This window comes from Onthophagus taurus, chromosome 6 (genome assembly GCF_036711975.1).
Source record: "Onthophagus taurus isolate NC chromosome 6, IU_Otau_3.0, whole genome shotgun sequence".
In the NCBI taxonomy this organism is placed as follows: domain Eukaryota; kingdom Metazoa; phylum Arthropoda; class Insecta; order Coleoptera; family Scarabaeidae; genus Onthophagus; species Onthophagus taurus.
The window spans coordinates 19,123,217-19,148,303 of NC_091971.1; the positions used below are offsets into that span (position 1 = coordinate 19,123,217).

General features: G+C 33.4%; 3 protein-coding genes and 1 long non-coding RNA gene across 5 annotated transcripts; 3 read left to right on the forward strand and 1 right to left on the reverse strand.

Moving 5' to 3' along the window:
- Positions 1 to 723: 723 nt before the first annotated feature.
- Positions 724 to 21,506, reverse strand: LOC111417207 (procollagen lysyl hydroxylase). Of its 2 annotated transcripts, XM_071197074.1 has the most exons (8): positions 21,448 to 21,506; positions 21,259 to 21,363; positions 18,297 to 18,872; positions 17,910 to 18,244; positions 17,737 to 17,858; positions 11,320 to 11,547; positions 3,968 to 4,298; positions 724 to 1,512 (listed from the first exon to the last, which is right to left on the reverse strand). In XM_071197074.1, the coding sequence occupies exons 1-8, from the start codon at positions 21,491 to 21,493 to the stop codon at positions 976 to 978; spliced, it is 2,280 nt and encodes a 759-aa protein (XP_071053175.1). In that variant the 5' UTR covers positions 21,494 to 21,506; the 3' UTR covers positions 724 to 975. The 2 variants fall into 2 exon arrangements, with proteins under 2 accessions (XP_071053175.1, XP_022905194.2); XM_023049426.2 differs by lacking the exons at positions 21,259 to 21,363; positions 21,448 to 21,506 and adding an exon at positions 20,968 to 21,156.
- LOC111417210 (immunoglobulin domain-containing protein oig-4) lies at positions 9,294 to 10,406 on the forward strand. The gene is made up of 5 exons (XM_023049430.2): positions 9,294 to 9,489; positions 9,593 to 9,690; positions 9,751 to 9,832; positions 9,945 to 10,012; positions 10,155 to 10,406. The coding sequence occupies exons 1-5, from the start codon at positions 9,399 to 9,401 to the stop codon at positions 10,311 to 10,313; spliced, it is 498 nt and encodes a 165-aa protein (XP_022905198.1). The 5' UTR covers positions 9,294 to 9,398; the 3' UTR covers positions 10,314 to 10,406.
- LOC111417209 (noktochor) lies at positions 10,530 to 11,316 on the forward strand. The gene is made up of 4 exons (XM_023049428.2): positions 10,530 to 10,695; positions 10,743 to 10,814; positions 10,867 to 11,016; positions 11,071 to 11,316. The coding sequence occupies exons 1-4, from the start codon at positions 10,600 to 10,602 to the stop codon at positions 11,227 to 11,229; spliced, it is 477 nt and encodes a 158-aa protein (XP_022905196.2). The 5' UTR covers positions 10,530 to 10,599; the 3' UTR covers positions 11,230 to 11,316.
- Positions 19,965 to 20,440, forward strand: LOC139430296 (uncharacterized). The gene is made up of 3 exons (XR_011640766.1): positions 19,965 to 20,032; positions 20,102 to 20,222; positions 20,281 to 20,440. It is a non-coding gene; the product is annotated as an uncharacterized lncRNA (long non-coding RNA).
- Positions 21,507 to 25,087: the final 3,581 nt, after the last annotated feature.

The window sequence follows — 25,087 nt, forward strand, 5'->3', positions numbered from 1 at the left end:
ACATCCTCTTTTATAGTCGTCTCCCAGGCTGGCTGTGATCTGCCGACTTTTCAACATGGCTGTACACCATTTGATTGTCGACGGATTCATAGGAGGTGTTATCAAAACATCTATGAAACCCTTTATGTCACCCTCTATGTCTATGAAAGCACATATGGCTATTTCTTTGGTTGCAATTGTCTCTTCTAAAGTGCTAGTCAAAGCATGAAGAGCAGTCATTGTTGATTTTGCTTTCTGGTAAGTATGTTGGCTAGGGTGGAATGGATTAGTGACAAGCACTCCATTCCTAAGGTATTGATCGATTACCTTTTCCATCCCTTTGAGGAGGAATGAAGTTAGGCTAATTGTTCTGTATGCCTTGGGGTCGGCGTTTGAACGCCTACCACCTTTAGGTATGGAGCAACTGGAGGGTATTATTACTGGGAGCAACTCTTCTAATCCTTTTTGCAGAAAAATAGCCAGAATTCCATCTCCTCCTGGCGATTTTAGGCGCTTGAAATTAGAAATAGCCCACCTTACTCTGTTGGGTGTAAAACTGTTCCCAGCTATGCTGCGAACCCTACCTGATAGACGGGTTATGTCCATTACTTCAGGGTCGGCATCTGCGTGGGGGCAGACTTTTGAGGAAGGGGTATTACCCCTATCTGACCAAAGTTGTCCAGGGCATATGACGGCGACGTGGAGGTAGGATTTGTCGGTGCGTATTTATAATAGAGGTATCAATTTTACACCTTTTATAAAGAATTTATTCAATTAATTATCATTTAAAACATTTTAGTGTTATTTACAATAAAAACTCTTTAAAACTTAACCTAACCTAAAAATTAATATTCAATTAGAGATTCATTAATAGAAAGTTTAAAAAAACCACTGGAACATCATTACGCATTAAAAATATCAATTTGGCAGTTAAGTATCAACATGTTAAGTAAAAAAATAATAAAAAGCAAAATAAAAAATAGGAACTACACAAATTTATGGATCTACGAAAGCAATCATAATATAACGCGTTCCTTTAGTAACCAACAACCCTTCGTGATAATGTGTCAATCGTCCTGGATGCATCAACATCCAACCTGGCTTGGTATCGACAACACTACAATTATATCTAATAAAGCGACAACCACCACCTTCGTAATCCACACCACGCTCGTTCAAAGCAATATTTATTGTGTACGTGGAACTATCGTGATGGGGGCGTAACGAAGGTTGTTCATCAGGACGATAACGAACGACAAAGTTCATAAGGGAACGAGGAGGATCATGGAAATAACCCGTGAATATGTGTTCTTGAAGTGGTCGCACGTATTGATGTAGAAAGTGAAGCCAATGTCGTTCCCAACCGACCTGGTTCATATGGATATCGCGAGTAGGAACCGCTTCATAACCGCCCTCTAATCGAGAATCTTTGTTTGAACCATCAGACCATTGATTGAAGTTTTCCATCATACTAATTAGGTCTCTGGTGAAGTTTAAGGACACAATTGGGAACCAATACACATCAGGGCAAGGCTAAAAACAAGTTACATTATACACCTAATTCTGTTTTTACGCGAACTTTTTTTACGCGAATTTGATATAACGCGATTAATAAAATATATTTTATTCTTTTTTTAAGCGATTTAATTTGATTTAACGCGATGCAAGAAATTTTAATCTAGAATAATTTTGGAACTAAAATTTCGTGTACGTGCAAGTATGTGAAAGCGCTTGAAAGGTATATGATTGTGCGAGAATCGATACCCCCTGATTGCGCGAGCGCATCAATAGTTACAGGGGATTTCCCTAATTTTATCATCTCACATCTGTTTTGGTTAAAATAATTACGAGTTTACAGTTTGGCTTCAATGTTTAAGGTGAGTAACAAAATCGAATACAATATTAAATAAAATATTTTTTGATACATTTATTCTTTACTTACTTATTACGTATAAATAAATAAAATTTTTATAGGCGATCTAATCACAATGTCAGCTACAAAACCAACAAAAAGAAAAGCTATTTCTTTGGAAGTTAAAATCAACATTTTAGATAATTTAGCTAATGGAGATAGTGCCACCACTGTAGGGCAACGTTTCGGTTTAAGAGAATCCACCGTAAGAACTATAAAAAAAAAATGAGGACGCGATTAGAAAATCTGTAATTGCTGGGACAAAATTAAGTGCTCATACAACATCATACACAAGAGACATTGTGGAGCAAAAAATGGAAAAGGCTCTTATAATATGGATGGAGGATATGTCTCAAAAACGAATACCCGTTGACGGAAATAACATCAAGCAAATGGCATTAAAGATTTACAACCAGATTAAAGAAGCGGAACCACAAACATCAGGCGAGAAAAGAAGAAAATTTGAATTTTCTGCTAGTACGGGATGGATGAAAATGGTTTTCTACAACGACACGCGTTACATAATATAAAGATAAAGGGTGAAATTGCATCTGCAGATGATGTAGCAGCTAAGGAATTTCCAGCAAAACTATCTAAAATAATTAAAAAAGGTGGTTACACTCCAGATCAGGTATGGAATGCGGACGAAACAGGCCTTTTCTGGAAGCGTATGCCAAATAGAACATACGTAGCTAAATCCCAGAAAACTGCCAATGGGTTCAAGGCGGCCAAAGATCGCGTAACCTTTTTATTTTGCTCTAATGCGTCTGGAGATCGAATGTTAAAACCCTTGCTTGTTAATCGAGCTCTAAAACCACGGTCTATGAAAGGTGTAAATTTAGATACCTTATCAGTACACTGGACAGCTAATAAAAAAGCCTGGGTAACTAGAGAAATTTTTAATGAATGGTTTGTCAAACATTTTATCCCAGAAGTGCGTCGCTATATGAGCGATAAAAGTCTTGATTTAAGGTTCTTCTGATTATAGATAACGCACCTGGCCACCCACACATAGAGCACCCGAATGTTGAATTTTGTTTTCTTCCTCCAAATACTACTTCCTTGATACAGCCGTTGGACCAAGGAATTATTGCAACCTTTAAGACCTATTACGTAAAGCAAACATTTCGATACATTTTAGATAAATTAACAAATAATAAAAATGTAACGGTCATTGACGCGTGGAAGAACTTTACAATAAATGACTGCATCAAACATGCTGGATTAGCACTATCCGAATTGAAACCATCAACTTTGAACGCATGTTGGAGATCTCTTTGGCCAGAATGTGTAAAAAATAAAGATCATGTGCCTTCTAATATGGATCAATACCCTAACATCACAGCCTTAGCTCATGAAATAGGCGGAGAAGGATTTGCTGATATATCGTCTGGAGATATCGATGAATTACTAGAGGATAAAGCACTTACTGATGATGAAATCATTAGTTTAGCGCTTGAGATTCCCGATGATAAAGAATGCAGTGAAATTGACGAAGAGATTCCTACCCTTACCGCAGATGTAATCAAAGAAGGACTACAACTCGCTGCTAAATTATGCGTTCGTTTTCAAAAGCATGATCCTATTGAAGAAAGATCTACAAAATTTCAACGAGACATTAAATTATTAATGGGCAGTTATCGTGAATTGTATAACAGCCTTATCAAACCTGGAACACAACGATCGATAACAGAATTTGTGACTAGAACCACTAACGCGGCAGCACAGCTTGAGAAGGAAAGCGCATCGAAAAGTGATAGCAATTAGAAATTAATTTTCGTTTTTTTCACTAAATAATGATTTTTTCTTTACTTTTATTTTATTATTATTTCAACTTATGAATTATTTATTATTTTTAAATAAGTTTTATTAACATTAAAGTAACCGAATTTATCTTTCTTAATCATAACATTTTAACCGATTCTTCAAATGTCGGAACCTATCCCGTATTTTTACATAAATACCGTATCTTTTTTTACGCGATTTTCTTTTACGCGAATTTATTGGGAACGTATCTGTCGCGTAAAAACAGAATTAAGTGTATTACAAGTTAAAATTAATAAAATAATAACTTACCTGCATTGCTTTTCTGTCTGGATCGAAACTTTCCGTGTAATTTTCATGAATGTATCTTGCCTCCCAATCGGTGGGGTTCTCAAAAATTTGGTACATATCGGGGGCGGTTACTTTGGTATTATAGGTATCGGGATCTACTAAATGACCAAATTCCAATCGATTCGAAACAAACATAAAGACGTCTAGCTCTCGCAAATTTCCACAAAACGCCATATCCGGGTCCCATTTATCAATTTTTCCGCCGAAATTCAAAGTTGTGCGATCGTGTTTTCTCAATAAGGTGGCGTTAATCAAATAGGCATTGTTTATAAACGGAACATTCCATAATCCGCTAGAAAAAATTAAGAACAAAAAAATTATATATTGTCTTAGTATTCTGCAATTTGCACCAAAACTCGGTACTTGATGAGTATCCTACAATTCGAATGCATATTTATATTTTGTATAGTTCTTTCTGATCCTTCATAACCGTTATAATCTATGAAGTGTTATGCGTGTTTCAACATGTTTACTTTCACTCCGTCATTATGGCAAAAAGAAAGCACAATGCTTTGTTTTTAAACCATAATCAAATATACAACGCAGGCGAGACTCAGCTTTATTTTATAAAAACCTTCCAGATAAAACTTTGGTGGGATCTGACAACAAAACAGCACCAGGGTGTAAAACTAGCAAAGAAAGATTAACTTTCTTTGCCTATGCTAACGCAAAAGCTAAAAATCCAAATCTACAAATTGATTTCGAATGCCTGGATGACCTCAGTGCTTTTTAAGAAGTGGTTCATAAAATGTATTGTTCCAGAAATGAGAAAATATTGTCAAGACTTATCTTGAAAGGCGGTGTTGTTAATCGATAATGCACCAAGTCTTGCTACAGAAGCCCAATTGGTCAGTGACGATGGATTAATATCAACTATGTTTTTGCTTCCCAAATGTACCACCCTTATCCAACCAATGTATAAGAATGTAATCCGCCTAACAAAACTATTTTACCGAAAGACCCAACCGAATCCACGTGCTTTGTAACGACAAATCAAACATTACACAAAGGCTTAAAAAAATAAACTTGTACCATGCCGAATGTCTATTTTCTACCTCATGTAAAAACGTCGAAGAATGGAAAGCCAAAAATTTGATACCATTAGCACAGTAAATAGTAAATTATCATCATCATCATGTGGTGCTACATCTCTTGGTAAGATTTTGCCTTTTGAACAATCTACCTTCACTCCACTCTATTAAGTGCTGTCACTCTTAAATTTTGAACTCGCAGCTTTTTTATGTCGTTAGTCATACCGTCTATCCATCTCATTAACAGTTTCCCCTATTTCTTGGCATATCTGGTTTGCTCACAGATACTCTTTTTGCTTTCCTGGTTTCACTCATTCTTACGATGTGTCCCATCTATCTTATTCTTTGAGCTTTGGCAAACTGAACAATGTTTTATCCTTCAACAAAGTTGTTTAATTCTTAATTCCAAAAAATCTTCGCAATATTTTTTTTTCAAATATCTTTAGACTATGCTCATCGCTTCCATATGTGATAACCGGTTATCATTTTATACATATAATAATAGTTTTAATTTCCTAAGCAGCTTTTGATTGGAATAACTTTTTGTGAACGAAGTAACTTCCTTTTCACCACTTATTCTGTCTTGTATGCAGTGTTGTATGGTATTATGATTTCTGAGTAAAATTCCCAGGTACCTAATGCTTTCTACATCTTCAAAGTTGTACTCAGCAACAGATAAGTTTTGCGGAGTTCTTCTATTTGCATCTCTGGACATTCTTATGTCAGAGAATCAGAAAATTCCACAATATAAGGCCCGACTAGCACGAAATGAAGCTGTCAGAAGGATAGTTGAAATTATGAAGAAAACAGTTCCTAATTTTGACGAAATCTCGACAAAAGCAAAAATACGAAGTATATACAATTGAATACCATAAAGTACTTCACCATAAATAACTTCACATATAAATTTAGAAATTGTGCTTTTTGGCAAACGATACATATATTGCAAAGATGTAGAAGAATCTCCAGAAGCCAAAAATCTTAAAGTTGCTTGCAGTTTTACATGAGCTGGAATGGCATCTCTCATATGCGTATGTTGTTTTTATATTTTAGAGGATACTTGCCTCAACAAAAACATGAAACTCTCTTCAGTCATTCTTAAATGATTAAAAAATACTTGCTGATCTTCATGACATAATTCTCTAATTAAAGTACTAGACGCACCTAGGTTATTTCTACGTGCAATCCACGATCTAACCCAGGAACTATGTTTTCGCTTTTTTTTTGTTAATAATATGTGCAGTTCCAAGGAGCACATTTGGACTACCATATTGATGCCAGCGCGAAGTACATCACTTGACGCCATTTTTATTACTGTGCCAGTACACAATTATAACATTTATGTGGAAACAACTTCTGGCGCCAGCTAATTGGCGCCACTAAACTGGCTTCGTACTGGCGCCAGTAATCCGTATATGTGGAAACTTAGCTTTACATTAATGTTAGACATCGTTGTAGGCTTTTTATTCCTAGATACCGTACGCAACTATTTAAACGTTCATTTTTTTATGTTATTTGCAGTGTTATATATGTTACAGTCAAAGTAATGAATCCAGATATTATATATACTATCCAGCCATTATTTATAATGTCTATTCAATTTAGACGAAGTGATAAAGACACAGAATTAATCACATTAACTGGCAATTTTATATAATATCTTCGAAGAATTGGAATAAAACAAGTCGGTATATATGTTATACTATTATTTAAATAGTAATACAAAGTAAATTTAAAGCTCACTAGCCATAAAACAAAATAATAAAAAAGAACAGAGAATAATACAAGTATTTGGTATCACTCTATAAAGACTAAAAAAATAAAATATTTAAATTCTACTGACATGAATTATGTAACTACAATAATAATATTTAAAAACAACTGAGTCATAATAATGATTTATTCTTACAAGTAAGGCTCTTGTGACATTTCGAGTTACACATGAGGCTTGACTTTACAGTTACAATGCTGAAATCCCTGGCCGCCAAGATGTGACTCTTTTTTTGCACATTCTCTGATGTTAACTTCATGTTGGGGAACGATATCAATTGTAATAAACGTTTCTTTGCAGACAGTGAACTGATTTCTTGCGTAAAGTTGATTTAGAATCCCCTTAGTTCCTAATTTATACATTCCTTCTGTCTCCTGAGAAATTATAACAGCCATAATGTTTCTATTATCGGCTTTGTCGCGATCTACATCAGGAATTTTTACCACTACATTATCACCCGTACTAGCAGTAGGATATTTTACCGAAGATAGAGCTAACATTTTATCTGCTTGCTTCTTCAGTGATTGTCCAACTAATTTTCTGATGTCTCTAATATCTTGTTTCTTTTTAAACAGAGCAATTACTAATTCTTCATCACTTTGCGTTATATTTGAGAGACCTGTAGTATTTTCTTGGTTGTCGGTCTCCTTATTAGGTTTTCCTGTTAGCTTATCTACAATTTCATTTTGCAAATCAGCGTTTGAAATTATAGTGTCGCTTTCGATTTCTTCCTCTTCATTAATCACAGGGTCGGTAATATTGGGCTCGGCTTCCCTCTCCTCATGCAACTGGTTTTCGTCTTCATTTAATATAGATTCTAGCTCTTCTTCTGTTGATAGTTCAACTAGCACCTCTTTAGGAAGGCTATTTAATCCGACTTTAGCTGATGTACTAAATGTGTCAGTGTTTAGCTGATGTACTGAGGTAACATGTCAGTTGGATTGTATTTATTACTTTGGCTTACTTTAAACAGTTGTTATGAATAATATCCGGATAAAGTGATTAATTTATCACATTGTTTAGACAATTTCGTTATTATATATAATGACCAGTCATTATGTATAATAGCAATTTAATCACAATGACTGTAACATATATATTCATTATCATTAATTTATTATTAATAATATATTTATAATTATTATTTTAGGTTGTTCGAGAGGTTGATGAAAAACAATACAGCTGTTTGCAGATATATTGACTCAACCCCTTTTGATGACCTCTGTGTACTCTGTTTCCATTTCTATTTCTGTATCTTTGTTATTTTGAGGTACATCAATAAATATTCTTATCATTATTATTATTACAGTTTCCACAACTTAATTTATCACCCTTTTGGTATACTGGGCATATAAGACAAGTTTTTAAGTCCTCTGGCATTACCTCATTTTATCATATGTTACATATTATATAGCTTAGAGATAGGTATGTCGCCACCATGGTGGCATTATCTTCACCAGAAGATCTGTTATTCTTCGAGTTTATTATTGCTGTTTTCACTTCGTCCGCTGTTGGGGTTTCTATTTCAGTTTCCATGGTTTCATTTTTATCTTTATTGATCTGAACATTCAAAGTTTTCTTGTAGTGTTGCGTCCAGCGTTCAAAGGCCTCATTCTCTTCCGACGGTATAGCTTCGTTTCTAACCCTACTCACATTCAATCTGGGTTGATATTCTTTTGACTCCCATTTAATTTGTTAACATATATTTCTCGTAAATTTGTTTCTGTACTACTCTTCTATTTCTATGAATCTCTTCTTCATTGCAGTTCTTCTCTTTTTTCTGCACAACCTTGTTGCTTCTTTTCTTTTTGATATAGATCTGTTATAGGTTTCTCTATTCGCTATTTCGTTGTAGCAATCTGGTTCGAAGTTCTTTTCTTTCATTATTGTTGCACAGTCCTTATCGAACTAGCCCTTGTTATTACCATATCTGTAACACTTTTTGCTAATTTTTCCTAACTTTCGTCTATGTCACTGCTATTATTTATATTTATGGTTTCCATTTTACTAGAGATATCTTATTTGCACTATTCTTGTATTTCTGCATCTTTTACTTTTTCCTATATTAGCTGTTCTTTGATGGACCTTAGCTTCGACCAGATAATGGTCGCTATCACAATTTGCACCTCTTCTTGTTCGTACATCAATAATTAATGACGATTCTCTTGAAGATATGGTTGATTTGATTAGTCCTTTTTGAGCTTGGTATTTGCAAGTATCCTTTGTGATTGTTCCTCCTATCAAATGATGTACTTTTTATTCCGTAATTCGAAATGTCGTTTAATCCGAATTAGCCTTGTTTTAATTGATTTGAATTTTCGAGTGATTACTGTATACTTAGATGTAATATAGATCGATCACGTGATTTATAATAAATCGTTTATTTAAATAATTTTTAAAGAAAACAATTTGTTCAATTTAACGATTATTGAAAGATTGCGCCGACATTGACCCAATCGAAAAGAGTTGGGGTTCTTCTCACTTACTACGCTCCCCAGGGCTAGTAAACAAAAAAATTTAACAATGAGCTTGAGTACGATTTCGAAAACAATCGCCCGTTAAGCGTAGTAAAGAGTTTTCTTTCCGGAAGATGCGTACAAAAACGTTGTTTGTGGTTGTATTAGTTCTAATGGGGTGTTTTTCTGAATCATTTTCAGCCAGAGGAGCTGGTGGTCGAATGGGTCAGTAATTACTGCTTATTACTACTCTTAAAAGTTTCGAAAATTAAAAAGAAACATTTATTATTTTTTTATTTTATTGGGGTGCTTTTTCAAATCGTTTTAGGTAGTAAAAGGGGGCGCGGTCGATTGTATAATTCTCGTATGCCTGTTATAATTCAACATAGAAATCCCGCGGCTGTTAATTATTACGAAAATAAAGATGTAAGATCTTAAAAATATTTGTTTTAAACATTAATACTTTTATCGTGTTGTTCATTTAAGGGTGCAAAAATTGTTAAAGCCAGCCATTTCGAATTGGATTACATGTTGGGTAGGAAAATAACATTTTTTTGTATGGCTACAGGTAAATAAACGATAATAAATGATTTATACCTTTTCAATGTATTACAAATTCGAAATGCTTCAATTCATTCTTAAGATAATTTGACTAATTCTAGATCATTTCAACTTTTCAGGTTTTCCAAGGCCGGAAATAACATGGTTTAAAGATGGAATTGAATTATATGCTCATAAATTCTTTCAAGTAATTATCGTATTTTGAAGAAAAAATTTAATCTAAATTTTTAACCTAAGAAGTAAACTTTTTATTTAAATTTAAATGTTAATTATGTTCTAATTTGTTACGTATTTTTTACTTATTTAATTATGGATTTATTTTAATTTAGGTTCATGAATGGCCAATCGGAAACGACACGATGAAATCAAAGATGGAAATCGATCCAACAACCCAAAAAGATGCCGGTTATTACGAATGCCAAGCCAATAATAAATATGCAATCGATATTCGAGGATTTAGAACAGACTATGTTATGGTTACATATTAATCTTTAAAATAAAACATAAATTCTTTAAACTTTTTTTCACCATATACGCAATAAATAAATCTATAATAAAATATAACTAACAATAAGTACTGAGATTGTATTCTTATTTAAAATAGTACATTTATATACTGCAATATTCTCGGGTCACCCTCGCTCTCCAAACCCGTTTACTCTCAATTATTTTAAATTGGCAAGCACAACAAATTGCCGCAAATAAATAGGATAGTAGTTATTTCAGCGCAATTTTTAACGAAACGTTCGGGTGCAAGCACGAGCTTCCATTTAAATGAGATTTAACGGGTTATTTTTATTGGTTTTGTTCCTAATTGTGGGCGATGGGGAAGCGAGGCGAGGCAGAGGAAGAGGACGGACAAAATCAAAAGTAAATCAATAAAAATCCTCATAAAAATAAACTAATTTTCTTTTAAGTTTCAAATTGGATTGCCAATAACGGGGAAATATCGAGATCCGGAATCAGATCAATATTACAACAATCAAAACGTAAACATAATTCGATTAATCTTAATAAATCGTTTTAATAAACGTTTTTTAGGGTGCAAAAATAATTTTAGCGTCTCATTTCGATTATGAATACGTTTTGGGGCATAAAATTGCTTTCTTATGCGTTGCTAGGGGAAATCCAAGACCTCATATCACTTGGTATAAAGATGGATCAGAAATTTTTTCACATTTATACCTAAACGTAATCATATTTAATAATTTCTACTCATAAATAATTTATATTTTAACTTTTTAGATTCACGAATGGCGTATTGGCACAGATAAAGTAAAAAGTAAACTGGAAATTGATCCAGCTACACAAATGGACGCCGGATTATATGAATGCACCGCCGATAACATGTATTCTATCGATAGACGGTCGTTTAAAACCGATTTCAGTATAGCATTCGATTAAAAATTTTATTTCAAATTTATTATTGTCAAATAACTTTGTAATATTAACTTAGTTTTTACTTTAATTTGAATAAAAATAAAAAAAACTCACCGTTTTTTATTGTGGACAATATCCATGTAATCATCAGATCTTGCGTAAAAACCGTCGGTGGTTAAAGCACCCCAAAAATTACTCCAAGCTTTACCTGGGCGTACCAATAAAGGTGCCACAACTGTTCTGTTTTGCTCAATTAATAATTTTAAAGTGTAAGGATTGTCGATGTGAGCCACGGAATCGACGGAAAAATAAACGTCGCAGTTTCTCAAAAGACATTGATCCCTAAAAAGATTGTTTTTAATTTTATTAAAAGCGGATAATTTTTGTAGATACATGAATAAGTATGTAAAAGGAAAACGTTAAAAAGTTATCAAGAAATCCCTTTTGTGCCTAAAATTTCTGGCGAGTTTTTATAATTTCACACAAGTGGTTGCCTCAACAGTGTTACTTCATCTAAGTTCAGTAAACTTATTCAGACTTGTTTGAAAATGTTGGTTCCTTCTTACATTTTTCAGAAAAACTTATTTTAACTTATGAGTCACATTCTTGCTATTCTATGAGTGAACATTTTTCGGATTTTAAAAGAGAATGCCTCTGACAAAGAAGAACTTCGATTGGAATGATTAGGTAGAATCCATTGTAGTTTAAGTTTCTTATGAAGCAGTGATGTTGGCAAAGATAAATAGGTAGTAGCACAAACTGCATGTTTTTTTCAACTCTTTCCAAAGCGCTTTTTTATATTAAAATTTGATGATAGATTGTTGTCAGTATGCTGATGATGTAATGAATAATAACTGCCACCCACCATGTCATTATTATTAGTTTAGTAGGTTGAAAAATCAGAGCATAACACAAATCATAATTTACAGCGAAACCAAAAATTGTAGTAAAACATACTATATCAATAAACTGGTTACTTATTCAAAGTAAAGGTTTTAGACAACCAGAACATTATTTTTCCAACACTGTGGCGATCAACTTTATCCTGGCACATGTAAAATGCAGAAGACCAATTATCATGCAAAATGAATAAAAATATATACTAAGATTTTATATATTACTTACAAAGTAACCCTATGCAATATTTGCTTTAGCCTGGCGCTGCGCTATATACCCAGTCGGTGGCGTGAGGTCACAGTGAACTTCATACCAAAACCGGGTAAGCTTGATTATTTCACACCGAAATCGTTTAGACCAATCAGTTTCTCCTCCTTTCTTTAGAAAACTCTGGAAAGACTGTGTGATCGCTACATTAGAGATTTCTGTCTTCCAACCAAACCAGTAAATCCTAATCAACACGCCTACACTCAGGGCAAGTCCACACAACAGCTCTTCACTCAGTGACCAGCTTTGTTGGTGGAGCGCTGGACCTAAAGGAGTCCGCCCTAGGTGTTTTTATAGATATAGAGGGAGCTTTTGATAAAACAACTTTCTCTGGTATTAACGAAGCCCTGTTAGAGCATAATGTTCCACCGACTCTTTGTGGTTGGATTGAGAACGCTCTTAAACATAGGATAGTTAAGCTTAGGGCTGGCGATGTCAGTCTTCAAGGAGGAGTTACTCGAGGCTGTCCACAAGGGGGTGTACTATCCCCACTTTTGTGGAACCTCACCCTGGATAGCCTCTTGAACCGCCTCGCTGAAGCCAACTTTATCACAGTTGATTACGTAGATGATTTAACCATTCTCGTCAAAGGCAAGTATATAAACGTGCTGTTTTATAGGATGCAAGTAGCTCTTAAATTGATAGAGACATGGTGTGACGAACAAAGACTCTCTGTGAATCCTAAGAAGACAGAGTTGATTCTTTTCACACGGATGAGGAAGGTTGGCAAGCCCAGAATGCCATCCCTTGCTAATACTCCATTGGCATTGTCAAAAGAAGTTAAATATCTGGGCATCACGCTTGACAATAAAATGACATGGAGAGCCCACCTAGATAATAGAGTTAAAAAAGCGTACGTTGCATTCGGTCAATGCCGGAGGGCTATAGGTAAGACATGGGGTTTGTCACCCAAAAATGCTCTCTGGATTTACACGGCTGTAATCCGACCTATGCTTACATATGGTGCAGTAGTATGGTGGTCAAAGACCCTACAGTCTACATCTACTGCTGCACTTATTAAAGTACAGAGACTTGCGTGTTTGTATGTTACAGGTGTGCTGCGGACTACCCCCACTGCAGCCATGAAAAACATGTTAAACCTAACGCCACTTCATTTGTTCATCCAAGAGGTGGCATTGGTGACCATGATTCGACTGCGAGCAGCAGGAATTCTAATGGGTGAGAGAAACAGTAAAAATGCCAATCTCTGGAACGAAATGGTGGAATACTCACCAATTCTGGATTGTGTAACGGACCCCTACAACACATTTTTACGAAGAAATATCTCACCCACTCAAGTTCCACAGAAGTAGAGGTAAAAAACAGCCTTAAAATCTACACTGATGGTTCAAAGAGACGGGAAGGAGCTGGAGCCGGAGTCTTCTCGTACGATCTCCGACTCCACGTATCTGAACCTCTAGGTAAAAGTACCACCGTCATACAGGCGGAATTAATCGCCATACAAGTTGCCGCTGACGTTATTGTCAGATCCAACTTGGTAGGTAAGACTTTTACAATTTATACTGACAGTAGACAAGCTATTTTGGCCCTGAGTAGAATAACAATTACCTCAGGACTTGTTATGGGTTGTCATCTGACATTGGAGAAGGCCGCAGTGCATAACTGTGTTATACTTCAATGGATAAAAGGACACTCGACTTGTTCAGGTAACAAGCACGCTGATAGGCTTGCCAAAAGGGCTGCCAAGCGAGCGCCATGTTCGCCTGAACCGATAATCGCTCCGTCCTTATCAACTCAGATTGAGATAATTAAAGATTTTACCCACAAAAAGTTTATGAACTGGTGGTATAGGGTTAAGGGCTGCCATCTGTCTAAGGAAGTATTACATTATCCTTCAGCAGAGGCAGCCTTGTCTTTCGTAAGGCTTGGCAGAAACACTCTACGAACTGTAACGGGACTCGTCACGGGTCACTGTAAGGTAAACAAGCATCTTTATAACCTTAAGCTTGCTGTTAGTCCTCTCTGTAAAGAGAGCGAGGAGACGGTCCGACACATCTTGTGTGAATGCCCCACTCTGCAAGACCTCAGAATGAGAGACTTCGGAGAGGAATGGCCGACCATAGATGGTATCAGGAACACACCTCTGAGCTGTATCCTAGCCTTCGGAAATTCCTTAGGCTGGTTGATGTAGCCGGAGAGAGTGTAGGAGGACGTACAAGGAGCCCGTTGGGGCCTAGGTGCTGTATGCGGAAGCATACCCTCCGCTTTCCTACATACATACCATTTGCTTTACCCAATTTCGTGCCTAAAATTTTTATTTTGTACCTTTACTAAACCACTTCCAATCCTAAACCTGTACTGGGACATACATGACTCAATAGAGTGTTTCTTGGTCCTTAAGGATTTACTTCACATGTATAAATAAGATTTAAAATAAGAGGTTATAAAATATATAGCACCAATTCGAAGAATACTATCTGCAAAGAGAGAACATTCAACTGATAGTAATCGAAATTATGTTATCAAAACAAAAGTTGAGTTTCGGTGCAATTAACTACCCGCAAAGACATATAAAAGAAGAAGAATACCTACTTCTAATACATTCTACAACGCCAAACACGTAGTAGAGTGGGTCTTCAAGCTGACCACGAGGAAGAGAATTAAAGAAAGCAATCCAAGAGAGGAACTGCAACTACCACTCCACACGAAAGAAACTACCAACTTCTATGAAGAACTCAACCCAACCCAATCTACGGCGTACAACAATACTAAAGAGGTAAAACAAGTAGCCAAAGGTCAAAGTAAAAGAAGAGCTAGAAGAAAACGGATTTCCGCAGACAAAGCTCTATTTAATAATAAGTCCCAAAAACTCAGAAGAGAGATTCAAAAGCTTAAAAAAAATCCATGAGCTCCTATCTAGAAGAACTGTCAGTATGTGAGCAGACCGATTATTTACTATGGAAGGCAACCAAGAAGGTCAAGAGACCTGTAACCTCTATTCCTCATATTAGAAGCAACACTGGACCGAGACAATAAGCAAAACCGGATGCTGTTTGCTGAACATCTGGATGAGATCTTTAGTCTCAACCCAGGGCAAAATAATTAAGAAATGACCAATATTGGAAACCAAAGAGCAGAAAATATCACACCAGTTACTTCTAAAGATGAAGCAAATGAAATAAGAACTAACCTGTATATAAAGAAAACTCCAGGATGCGACCACATCATGGGAGAAATCCTGAAGCACTACTTAGAGAAAATATAATAATGTTCTTCAATGCTTAAATTAAAACATATACTGGCATGCTCGAAATTTGCGGAGGTTATCATGTTGCAAGAAAACAACTTAACAATATTAAATCTTACAGACCGATTTCACTATCACCATTAGTCTCAAAACTCTTTGAGAAACTATTGCTCAAAAGACTGAGGCCTATGCTTCCAATGTAATATGTAGAGATATTAATATCGTATATCTCAGGCAGACTCTTCAGAGTTAAACAAGCAATATACTGAGTCCTATCCAGTATCTGCTATATACTAATGACATACTAGATTTGGGGGTGACTATAATGACTATGTTGGCAAGTGACACAGGACTACTTCTAGTGGAGAAAGATCAAAAGTTATCCACTGGGAAAATACATATAACAGCAATGCAATTTTCAACTGGGCTAAAAATTGGAGTATAAAGTTAAATGAGTTGAAATTCGTCCATATTAATTTTACAAACAAACGTTAAAAAACCTAGACATAAATGGAACTAAGGAAAAAAAAATTTGTAATTATTATGTATGTACTTTTTAACTGGTCTATAATTGTTAAATATTCACTGTGACTAGTTTCGGCGCTTAGTATCATCAGAGACTATGTTTGTGACTAGTTTCAGCGACATAGTCTCTGATGATACTAAGCGCCGAAACTAATCAGACTGAATAGTTAACAATTAAAGACCAGTTAAAAAGTACATAATAATTACAAATTTATTTTTTTCCTTATATAAATACTGGTAAAATGGATTTTGATCATAATTCTTTTCATAAATGGAACTATGTATTGTGACTCTGGACGCCAATCTAAGGTGGAAGGAGCATGTACAGAAGAAAAGAGCGGAATTAGCATTAAAATACAAATAGCTGTATTGGCTGATTGGGAGGAACTCCACACTTTTAATCTCTAAAAATTACGGATTTACGATGAAATCCTAAAACCAATATAACACTACAGTATCCAGCTCTACGGACTGTACCAGCAATTTGAACACCAACTGTATTTAAATATTCCAGAATAAACTGCTATGAAACATAGTTAATGCTCATTGGCATGTGCAAAATTCTGATATACATAGAGATCTCCGGATTCCAACAGTTAAGGAAGAAATCAAAAGATTTACTTAAAAACACAAACAAAGCACAACTCCATGTCTGAAAACTGAAGAGAAGAAAGGTATGTGAAAAAAAAAGCATTATCAAATTATCATTGTGAGGTTGAAATAATTTAAATTGCAATAAATATCTAAAACATTCCAGGCATAGTTTGCCACCAACAGATCAAGACCAAGTTATAATTGTCAGTAACAACAATAGCAATTTTTTCAGAAAGATAGAGCCCCTAAGAGATATCTATTTTTGTAAATATTTCTATCCTTTCTATATCAGAAGGCCCATGTTGACCACCAAAGACGCCTTAAAATTATTTCTTACAGGTATGAGTGCTCCACCATAAATCTTCCTTAAAGTGAGTAAGAGATTAAGAGATATAGGGTTGTATGGAGAGCTATTGGAACTCATGTAGAGTCACTGTGGCGAGGTTTTGTGCTCATTGAATTCTTTCAAAACAGCAGAAGTATTGAAAGCCATTTAAGCATTAATTTGGTGTAATTGGGGACATTGAGTAATTGCAATAATAAATAGTAGAGTAATTGTAATTGAGAGCCATACAGACTTTCATTGACATTTTTTAAAAACAAAACATTTTGGGGCAAAAAGTATTGCGAGCAATTGATAACAATTTTGGAGCTTTTTAGAGTGGCTAAAAGATATTGACATATACTCAAAGCGAAATAACCAACTGGGAGTCACTGAGGGTCCTTAAAGCGAAAAGTAAAGCATCTACTAAAAGATAGTAAAAATAAAACATATTTGAAGAAGTTGCTAGTTATTGACAATTATTCAGAGTGAGTGTGATATATTGAAGTGTACTAACAGCAGTTGGGCGCCTTACCAAGCAATTGGGAGCTTCTAAAAGTGAATAATATTGGGAGCGATTTGGAGCTACTTAAATTAAATATCTTGTGAGCGATTAGGAACCATTTAAAGTAATTCACTTAAACTCTTAATGATCCTTGATGTTTTTAACGTTTTCAAATAATTAATTATATGATTTAACGATTAAAAAAACTTTTACATTGAAATATCTCTTGCTGTTGATTCAGTAATGCTATCTTCAGGTTTAATTTCTTTTACACTTAAATACTCAGTGAGATGTTTTGAAAGGAATGCTTCAACATGGTCTTTATGATATTTTTCCTAAAAATCAAAAAAATTATTAAAATGTAAGAAAAAATATCTTTTTAATACTTTGTTGTGGATAAATAAGTGTATTTTTGATTTAGGATATTCTATCCGAGCGATTTTTGCTAATTGTTCCTCCAAAAATGGTGTTGGAAATTCAATAAAAACCGATAGTAAAACAATGGGAAGTTCTTCAATTTTATTTAGATCTAAATCAATCTGTCCACTTTTGCAGTATTGACAACCTTCTTCAGCATCCCAACTGTTTGATAAATAATTTCCTAATTGGTTTAATTTTATTTTTGAATATCCATTTCCGTGGACAATTAATGGATTTGTATGAGAAACAACGTTACGTAAAGTCATCTTGTTTTCTTTATCATTTCTTATTTCAACTTCACCTTAAATTAATAAAAGAATAACAACAAAAGAACTTATATTGATAGAACTTACTCATTGCTCCATTTAAATTTTGGAACATTTCACTTTCATGATCCAATTTCATTGATAATTTCTCCCTTAATTCATCATCTAAATAAGCTTCAGTGAAAAATAATTGATCATCATCCATATTTTCAATATCTTTTCTTTCTAACAACATCATAATTTCTTTTATGTAACCCATATACATTCCTGAATTTAAATACGGTTTTCCTTTCGTTACTGTGGGATATTTCTCAGCTAATGATTTATCAGGCCAACAAAAACTTTCAGCGCTAAACAACACCTTTGCTTCGGTCTTTTTGAACGCCTCAACAATCGTTTTTAAACCTGACAAAAACATCACGTCGTAAGCGTCCGTAAATATAACGATCCTCTCTTTATTCTCATCTTTATTTAGGTCTTTTAAGGCTTCTTTTAATAAATTTACTTTCCAACCACCGCCAGGTTTTCGTTTTACATCTCCTCCTTGCCATTCTTTACCGTAACCCAAAAGGATCGGTTTTATGTTGTATTCGTGAGCTGATTGCAAATATCTGTTTAAACCATCAGTTTCAGACGTTGCCACCGTAAAGACTAGTACATTATCTGAAAAATAAATAGAAATTAACTCAAAAATAATATATCTTTTGACAGTTTTGACAGTAGAACAAATGAACAAGAAAAAAATAATAAATTATTAATATAGCATTAATTTAGTTATGTTTAATGACGTAATTAGTTTAAATAAGAATTGTGTTATAATATAAGAAGTAATGGGACATAATCCTACATTTTGCACCAATTTTTATTCTTATTATTATTCTTTACCTTGATAAAAAAGGTATCTACTTTGAATTTTAACATATAGGTTATGTATGGCGTAAAACGTCAAAATAATGTCAATGATTTTTTTTTAATTAAATAAGATGAATTTATAAATGTGAGAGAATTTTCTTTAGAAAACCAGCTTAAAATATCTGTTTAGATCAGGGTTTTTCAAAGTAGAGGGCGCCCAATATTTACTAAAAATATTTTTTATATTTTGACAGTTTGAAAAAGGAGCCATCTATGAGCAAGAAAAAATAATAAATTTTTTTTCTAAAATTATTACAATTTGTTTATTAACATTAATTTAGTTATGTTTGATGACGTAATTAGTTTAAATGAGAATTGTGTTTTAATATAAGAAGTAATGGACATAATTTACATTTTACACCAATTTTGAATTATTCTTTACCTTGATAAAAAAGGTATCTACTTTGAATTTTAACATATAGGTTATGTATGGCGTAAAACTTCAAAATAATGTCAATGATTTTTTTTCAATTAAATAAGATGGATTTATAAATGTAAGAGAATTTTGTTTAGAAAACCAGCTTAAAATATCTGTTTAGACCAGGGTTTTTTCAAAGCCCAATATTTACTCAAAAATAATTTTTTATATTTTGACAGTTTGAAAAAGGACCCATCTATGAGAAAAAAAAATAATAAATGTTTTTTTCTAAAATTGTTAAAATTTATTTATCAACATTAATTTAGCCATTTTTTGTCACGTAATTCGTTAAGATGAGAATTGTTTTAATATAAGAAGTAATGGGACATAAACTTATATTTTACACCAATTTATAATTTGATTATTCTTTACCTCGATAAAAAAGTTATCTACTTTGACGTTTAACATATAGGTTAAATTTGACGTGAAACTTCAAAGTAATGTCATCGTGACAGTTTTAAATTTTAAAAAGGATTTTTTTCAATGAAATAAGGTACATTTATAGAGATAAGAGCATTTTGTTTAGAAAACTAATTTAAAATGTCTTTTCTTTCTTTGTTAGGGAAAAGTAGGTTAAATTTATCATGGGACATCGTTACAATCACTTAACTGCATTCGCCTTTACACTCTACTTGCTGAAAATGTGCAAGAAGAATGAAATATAGCAGCCGAATAGAACGTGGGTCCGTTAACTTTGCATTTTACCGTTATAATGTAATTATAATCTGATCAATTTTCCAGATGTTGTAATTACGGTCCTGTCTAATTTAAATTGGCGTTGTGAAAATAACTGTTTTAGTTTTCCATGCAATTTCGTTGTTAAACGGAATGTTGCAAGTAATTTTCAAGGTATTTTTCATAATAATCATTATAAACAATTTGTTAATTAAAATATGTATCGTATAAATCGCGTTTTAATTCTTATGCATGAATAATTAATTTTTTTCTTTGATTTTATTACAAAATCAACTTAATACGACAAATTATTAAATAGTGTTTTACGTAAATAACTCAAAATGGAAAGTGTATACCAGAAAGTTATCGATTACGAGCAATTTAACAAACAAAAAGTGTAAAGTTACGCAGCTAGTTGTAATAATTTAACGAAACCATAAAACTATTTATAACTTTTGAGTCAGATTCAATACGAATTAAGAAAGAACTATGTCACGTAGTCCAATACAAACCAAAGAAAGCATCTGGTAATTACATCATCCAAGAGATAAATATTTGTTTAACCCTACATGACTTCCTTTTTAAGATGATAACAATTTAACGTTACATTTTTTTAATGAAAAATTTCAATTCGAACTCAAATAAATGAAGCATTTTCAAATATTTATTTATATATTTTGAATTAAAATAAAAACAAATAACACAGGACGAAAACACGGAATGTAAACATTAGAAAATAAAATCTAATCTTACCACTATTTTTTGAACAATTAATTAATGGCACAAATTTAACGATTAATACTAAGAATAGCATGATGCTATTTAATTTCATAATTAATAAACCCATTTTAAAACGATATTTACTGCAAAATTAATTAAAAAACTAAAACCAACACCGCAGACATTACACCGACACCACCGAAAACCGAAGACGTCACCTAGTGATTATTTATGTTTTAAAGTTGGCACTCCGAAGAATTGGATTCCCGCATAATTTTAAAATTTAAAGTTTTATTTTTAAATTTTTGAATGATTTAAACTTACCCAAATTAATACTAGTTGTGTTTTGAGGTAAAACGAACGCCGACGAAGATTCTTTACACTCTTTTATATTGTTTATATCACATTGATCCGTTTCAGATCGCACAGCTGAAGTAAAAAATTAAATAATAAACTTAATTATTTTTTTAATAACTTTATGAGTTGATTCCTTATGTTTAAGATTGAACTTACTTATAAAGGTAATGAATAAGTATAGAAACGGTAACGGTCGCCACATTTTCTGATAAGTAACTGGTGATTGTGAACGGCACGGTTGGGAATTTATAATTTCTAGCTGGCGGAAAAAATTTTACGCAACATTTCACGTATAATTTCGTTATCTAGAGACGTTCCTTTGAGAATTTTTATGATACCTTTTTGTTATCTAGAAGAAAAATGTTTTTTTTGTTGTAAATACATACATACCTGTCATACACCAAATTTAATGTTTTATATGTTTAAAAATATTTTTTTAAATTGCTTAAAAGCTAAAATGTAAAAGTTAAAAAGTAATTAGTCATGTAAATAATATAGGAATGATATTTTTATGTTTTTTTTAAATTGTATTTCGTAAACATGGAAGTGTCTTTCATTAAAAGAACCACTTTTTAATAAGCTCAAAAGTTACAAAGGCTGAGAAGTTTGTCTTTGGTCTCAACTAGTGATGGAACGGATAGTGATTTTTGCGAAAAGCCGGATACCGGATATTCGGCATCCCTTTCCGCCGGATATCCGCTTATCCGGCATATCTATCTTGCCATTATGGTTATAATTTCTGGTACATTTTTGAGGTGATACCCTACATCATATAAATGTCTTGCCAAGATCGACCGAAGGGTTTAAATTCTCTTTTTACATTTTAAAACTAACCTTCCTTTATTTTTTTAGCTCTGAGGCCTACATTTAGATATTTCAGATACATGATTTTGTTGGCGATCGACCTTATGGACACCACTGCCCTACATTGTCACATTATTGCGATATTTGAATAAAAATTAAATTAACAACAAAGCTGATATGTCAACTTATTTGGATCCAAGATACAAAACGAACTTTTTTGCTACTGATTTAACTAACGAAGCAACTCAAAAACAGGATACTTTAATTAATAATTCGTGATATTTCCACAAGGACCCCTCAAGAAATTAATTTTATAGCGAATTTTGCAAGTTACCGATGAAAGTTGCAACATCGAAAATTTAATCAAAGCTTCAAATATTGTTTTCTCAAAAACTAAAAGTTATTTTTCAAAACGGGTTGGTTCATTGGAAAGAAGACACTTTTATTAACACTTTGGGATATTCTCATACTCATATTCCAGGAACTGGATTTTATACGAATTTTTAAAACTTAATCGGCGAAAACTGCAAAATTCGAAAAAATTGTCGATCATTTCAAAAATTTATTTGTCAAGAACTAACAGTGATTTTTCAAAACGGCTTTTTGCAATAAAAAGAGTATACTTTAATTAATAATTGGTGATATTTCCACAAGGATCCTTCAAGAAATTAATTTTATAGCGAATTTTACAAGTTACCGATGAAAGTTGCAACATCGAAAATTTTATCAAAGCTTCAAATATTGTTTTCTCAAAAACTAAAAGTTATTTTTCAAAACGGGTTGGTTCATTGGAAAGAGGACACTTTTATTAGCACTTTGGGAAATTTTCATACTCATATTCCAAGAACTGGATTTTATACGAATTTTTAAAACTTAATCGATTGAAAAATTGTCGATCATTTCATAAATTTATTTCTCAAGAACTAAAAGTGATTTTTCAAAACGGCTTGTTGCACTAAAAAGAGGATACTTTAATTAATAATTGGTGATATCTCTACAAGGATCCTTCAAGAAATAAATTCTATAGCGAATTTTGCAAGTTATTGATGAAAATTGCAACATCGAAAATTTTATCAAAACTTCAAATATTGTTTTCTCAAAAACTAAAAGTTATTTTTCAAAACGGGTTGGTTCATTGGAAAGAAGACACTTTTATTAACACTTTAGGAGATTTTCATACTCATATTCCTAGAACTGGATTTTATACGAATTTTTAAAACTTCATCGGCGAAAATAGCAAAATTCGAAAAAATTTTTGATCATTTCAAAAATTTATTTCTCAAGAACTGAAAGTGATTTTTCAAAACGGCTTGTTGCATTAAAAAGAGGATACTTTAATTGCTAATCGAAAGCGATAACAGCGACAGTTTTGTTAGTAATGAATGTGATGATAAATTACAAGCGAAGAGAAGAAAACTAGACGAAACTGCAACAAGAGATTTTATCTATCGCATTGAGATTGTTACAATGAGGTTGCTAATGACAAACCTGATATAAATAAAGTTGTATTCAAAGAAAAAGTCCTATTGGGGTTGAACTTGATTATTATCTATAGTGTCCAACATCTAAAAGAGATACTAATTCCTGTGAATGGTGGAGTACTAAGTAATAGGTTTTTAATATCCGGCCAAAGCCGGATATTTGGTAACTATCCGGAATCTGGCCGGATTTTAAAAAATGGCCGGATAGGACGGATACCGGATTGTTGCCGGATATCCGTTCCACCACTAGTCTCAACAAAATTTTTTTGTTCAAGAAATTAAAAGTAAATAAATATGCAATAACTTGCCGTCATTAAACGAATTTATCATTAAAAATCATCACCAGTGATTTCAGGTATACAATTTTCTGTACATTTTCGATGTTATGCTCTCCTATGGCCAAGTTTTGCAGATCTTGTGTTGAATGATTCGTTTTATTTGGGTTTAATTTTAGCTGCTGTTTGTAATAGGCAGAACGCACCCATCATGCCTCTTCTTGCTGTAGCAATGATGTCAATCATTAGCACGTGCCATTAAATATTCCGGATGACTTTTTCGAATCCCATATTGAATAGTATGCATGATAGTAAATATATTTTGAAGCTTGGTGTTGTTTCATTTTGTATTCTTTCTAAAAAATCTTTATATTGAAATTAAATAATATAATAACTTGTAGTCTAAGGGTGCATATTCGTAATTTTTCATTATAACGCTGCTAATGTTGGTTTCCAATTGGTCCAAAGTGCATGGTTATCAAGTTCGACTAGCGACTATGCATATTTCTGTAGAAAATATTTGAAAGATGTCATTCATGGAAGCTTATATCCAGGCCCTTTTTATGAAAGTATGCGCTCATCAAACGTTTTCTTCAATAAATTGGTTGTGTTGCATATTATGACATGTGTTAAAACCAAAGCTTTTTTGCCTCATTATCAAAAAATCAGTGATCATGGACCAATAGCGCTCTCCATTCATGAGATGTTCATAAAATGTGGGCCAATGATTCCACTAGCCTATAAATTAGACCAAACTGATTTTTATGGATCACTAGGTCTTGTGGTGAAATTCTTAGCCTATTCATCGAACTTGCGGTGATAGTTGCGCGGTTTGAGTTAGACCATCAGGTTATTATCTAATGGTCCTATTTTTAATTTGTTCTTCTTTCTCTTGCCCCCATTTATACCTTATGTGTTGGGTTTTGGATCCATCTGTTATACATCTTCGTATCTCTGACTATAGTTCGTACCTCGGTGAGTCTCTTCCCTCTTCTTTTAGCCATCTTCTCAATCTCTCTCTCCCATTGGGCTCTTGAGATTTTCTTAGGTATTCTATCTTCTTTCATTCCAACCAGATGACCATACCAACTTTGTTGTTTTCCCTCTATTTCCTGTATCTCTTCTGTTTTTCCCCAATATCTTGCGTAGGTACTTCATCATGCCACATTAGTAACTTAGGCTGGTAGCACATTATGGTAGACTACAATTGTGACTGACAAACATCTTAACCATCTT

Excerpts from the sequence above, each read along its gene's own strand:
- LOC111417210 (XM_023049430.2), top strand. The coding sequence starts at position 9,399 with ATGCGTACAAAAACGTTGTTTGTGGTTGTATTAGTTCTAATGGGGTGT. Across the intron at positions 9,490-9,592 it reads AGGAGCTGGTGGTCGAATGG|GTAGTAAAAGGGGGCGCGGT; the intron begins GTCAGTAATTAC and ends AAATCGTTTTAG. Across the intron at positions 9,833-9,944 it reads ATTTTTTTGTATGGCTACAG|GTTTTCCAAGGCCGGAAATA; the intron begins GTAAATAAACGA and ends TCAACTTTTCAG.
- LOC111417209 (XM_023049428.2), top strand. The coding sequence starts at position 10,600 with ATGAGATTTAACGGGTTATTTTTATTGGTTTTGTTCCTAATTGTGGGC. Across the intron at positions 10,696-10,742 it reads GAGGACGGACAAAATCAAAA|TTTCAAATTGGATTGCCAAT; the intron begins GTAAATCAATAA and ends TTTTCTTTTAAG. Across the intron at positions 11,017-11,070 it reads TTTCACATTTATACCTAAAC|ATTCACGAATGGCGTATTGG; the intron begins GTAATCATATTT and ends TTAACTTTTTAG.
- LOC111417207 (XM_071197074.1), bottom strand. The coding sequence starts at position 21,493 with ATGTGGCGACCGTTACCGTTTCTATACTTATTCATTACCTTTATAA. Across the intron at positions 21,364-21,447 it reads CTTATTCATTACCTTTATAA|CTGTGCGATCTGAAACGGAT; the intron begins GTAAGTTCAATC and ends TTTTTACTTCAG. Across the intron at positions 17,859-17,909 it reads ACTTATTTATCCACAACAAA|GAAAAATATCATAAAGACCA; the intron begins GTATTAAAAAGA and ends TTTGATTTTTAG.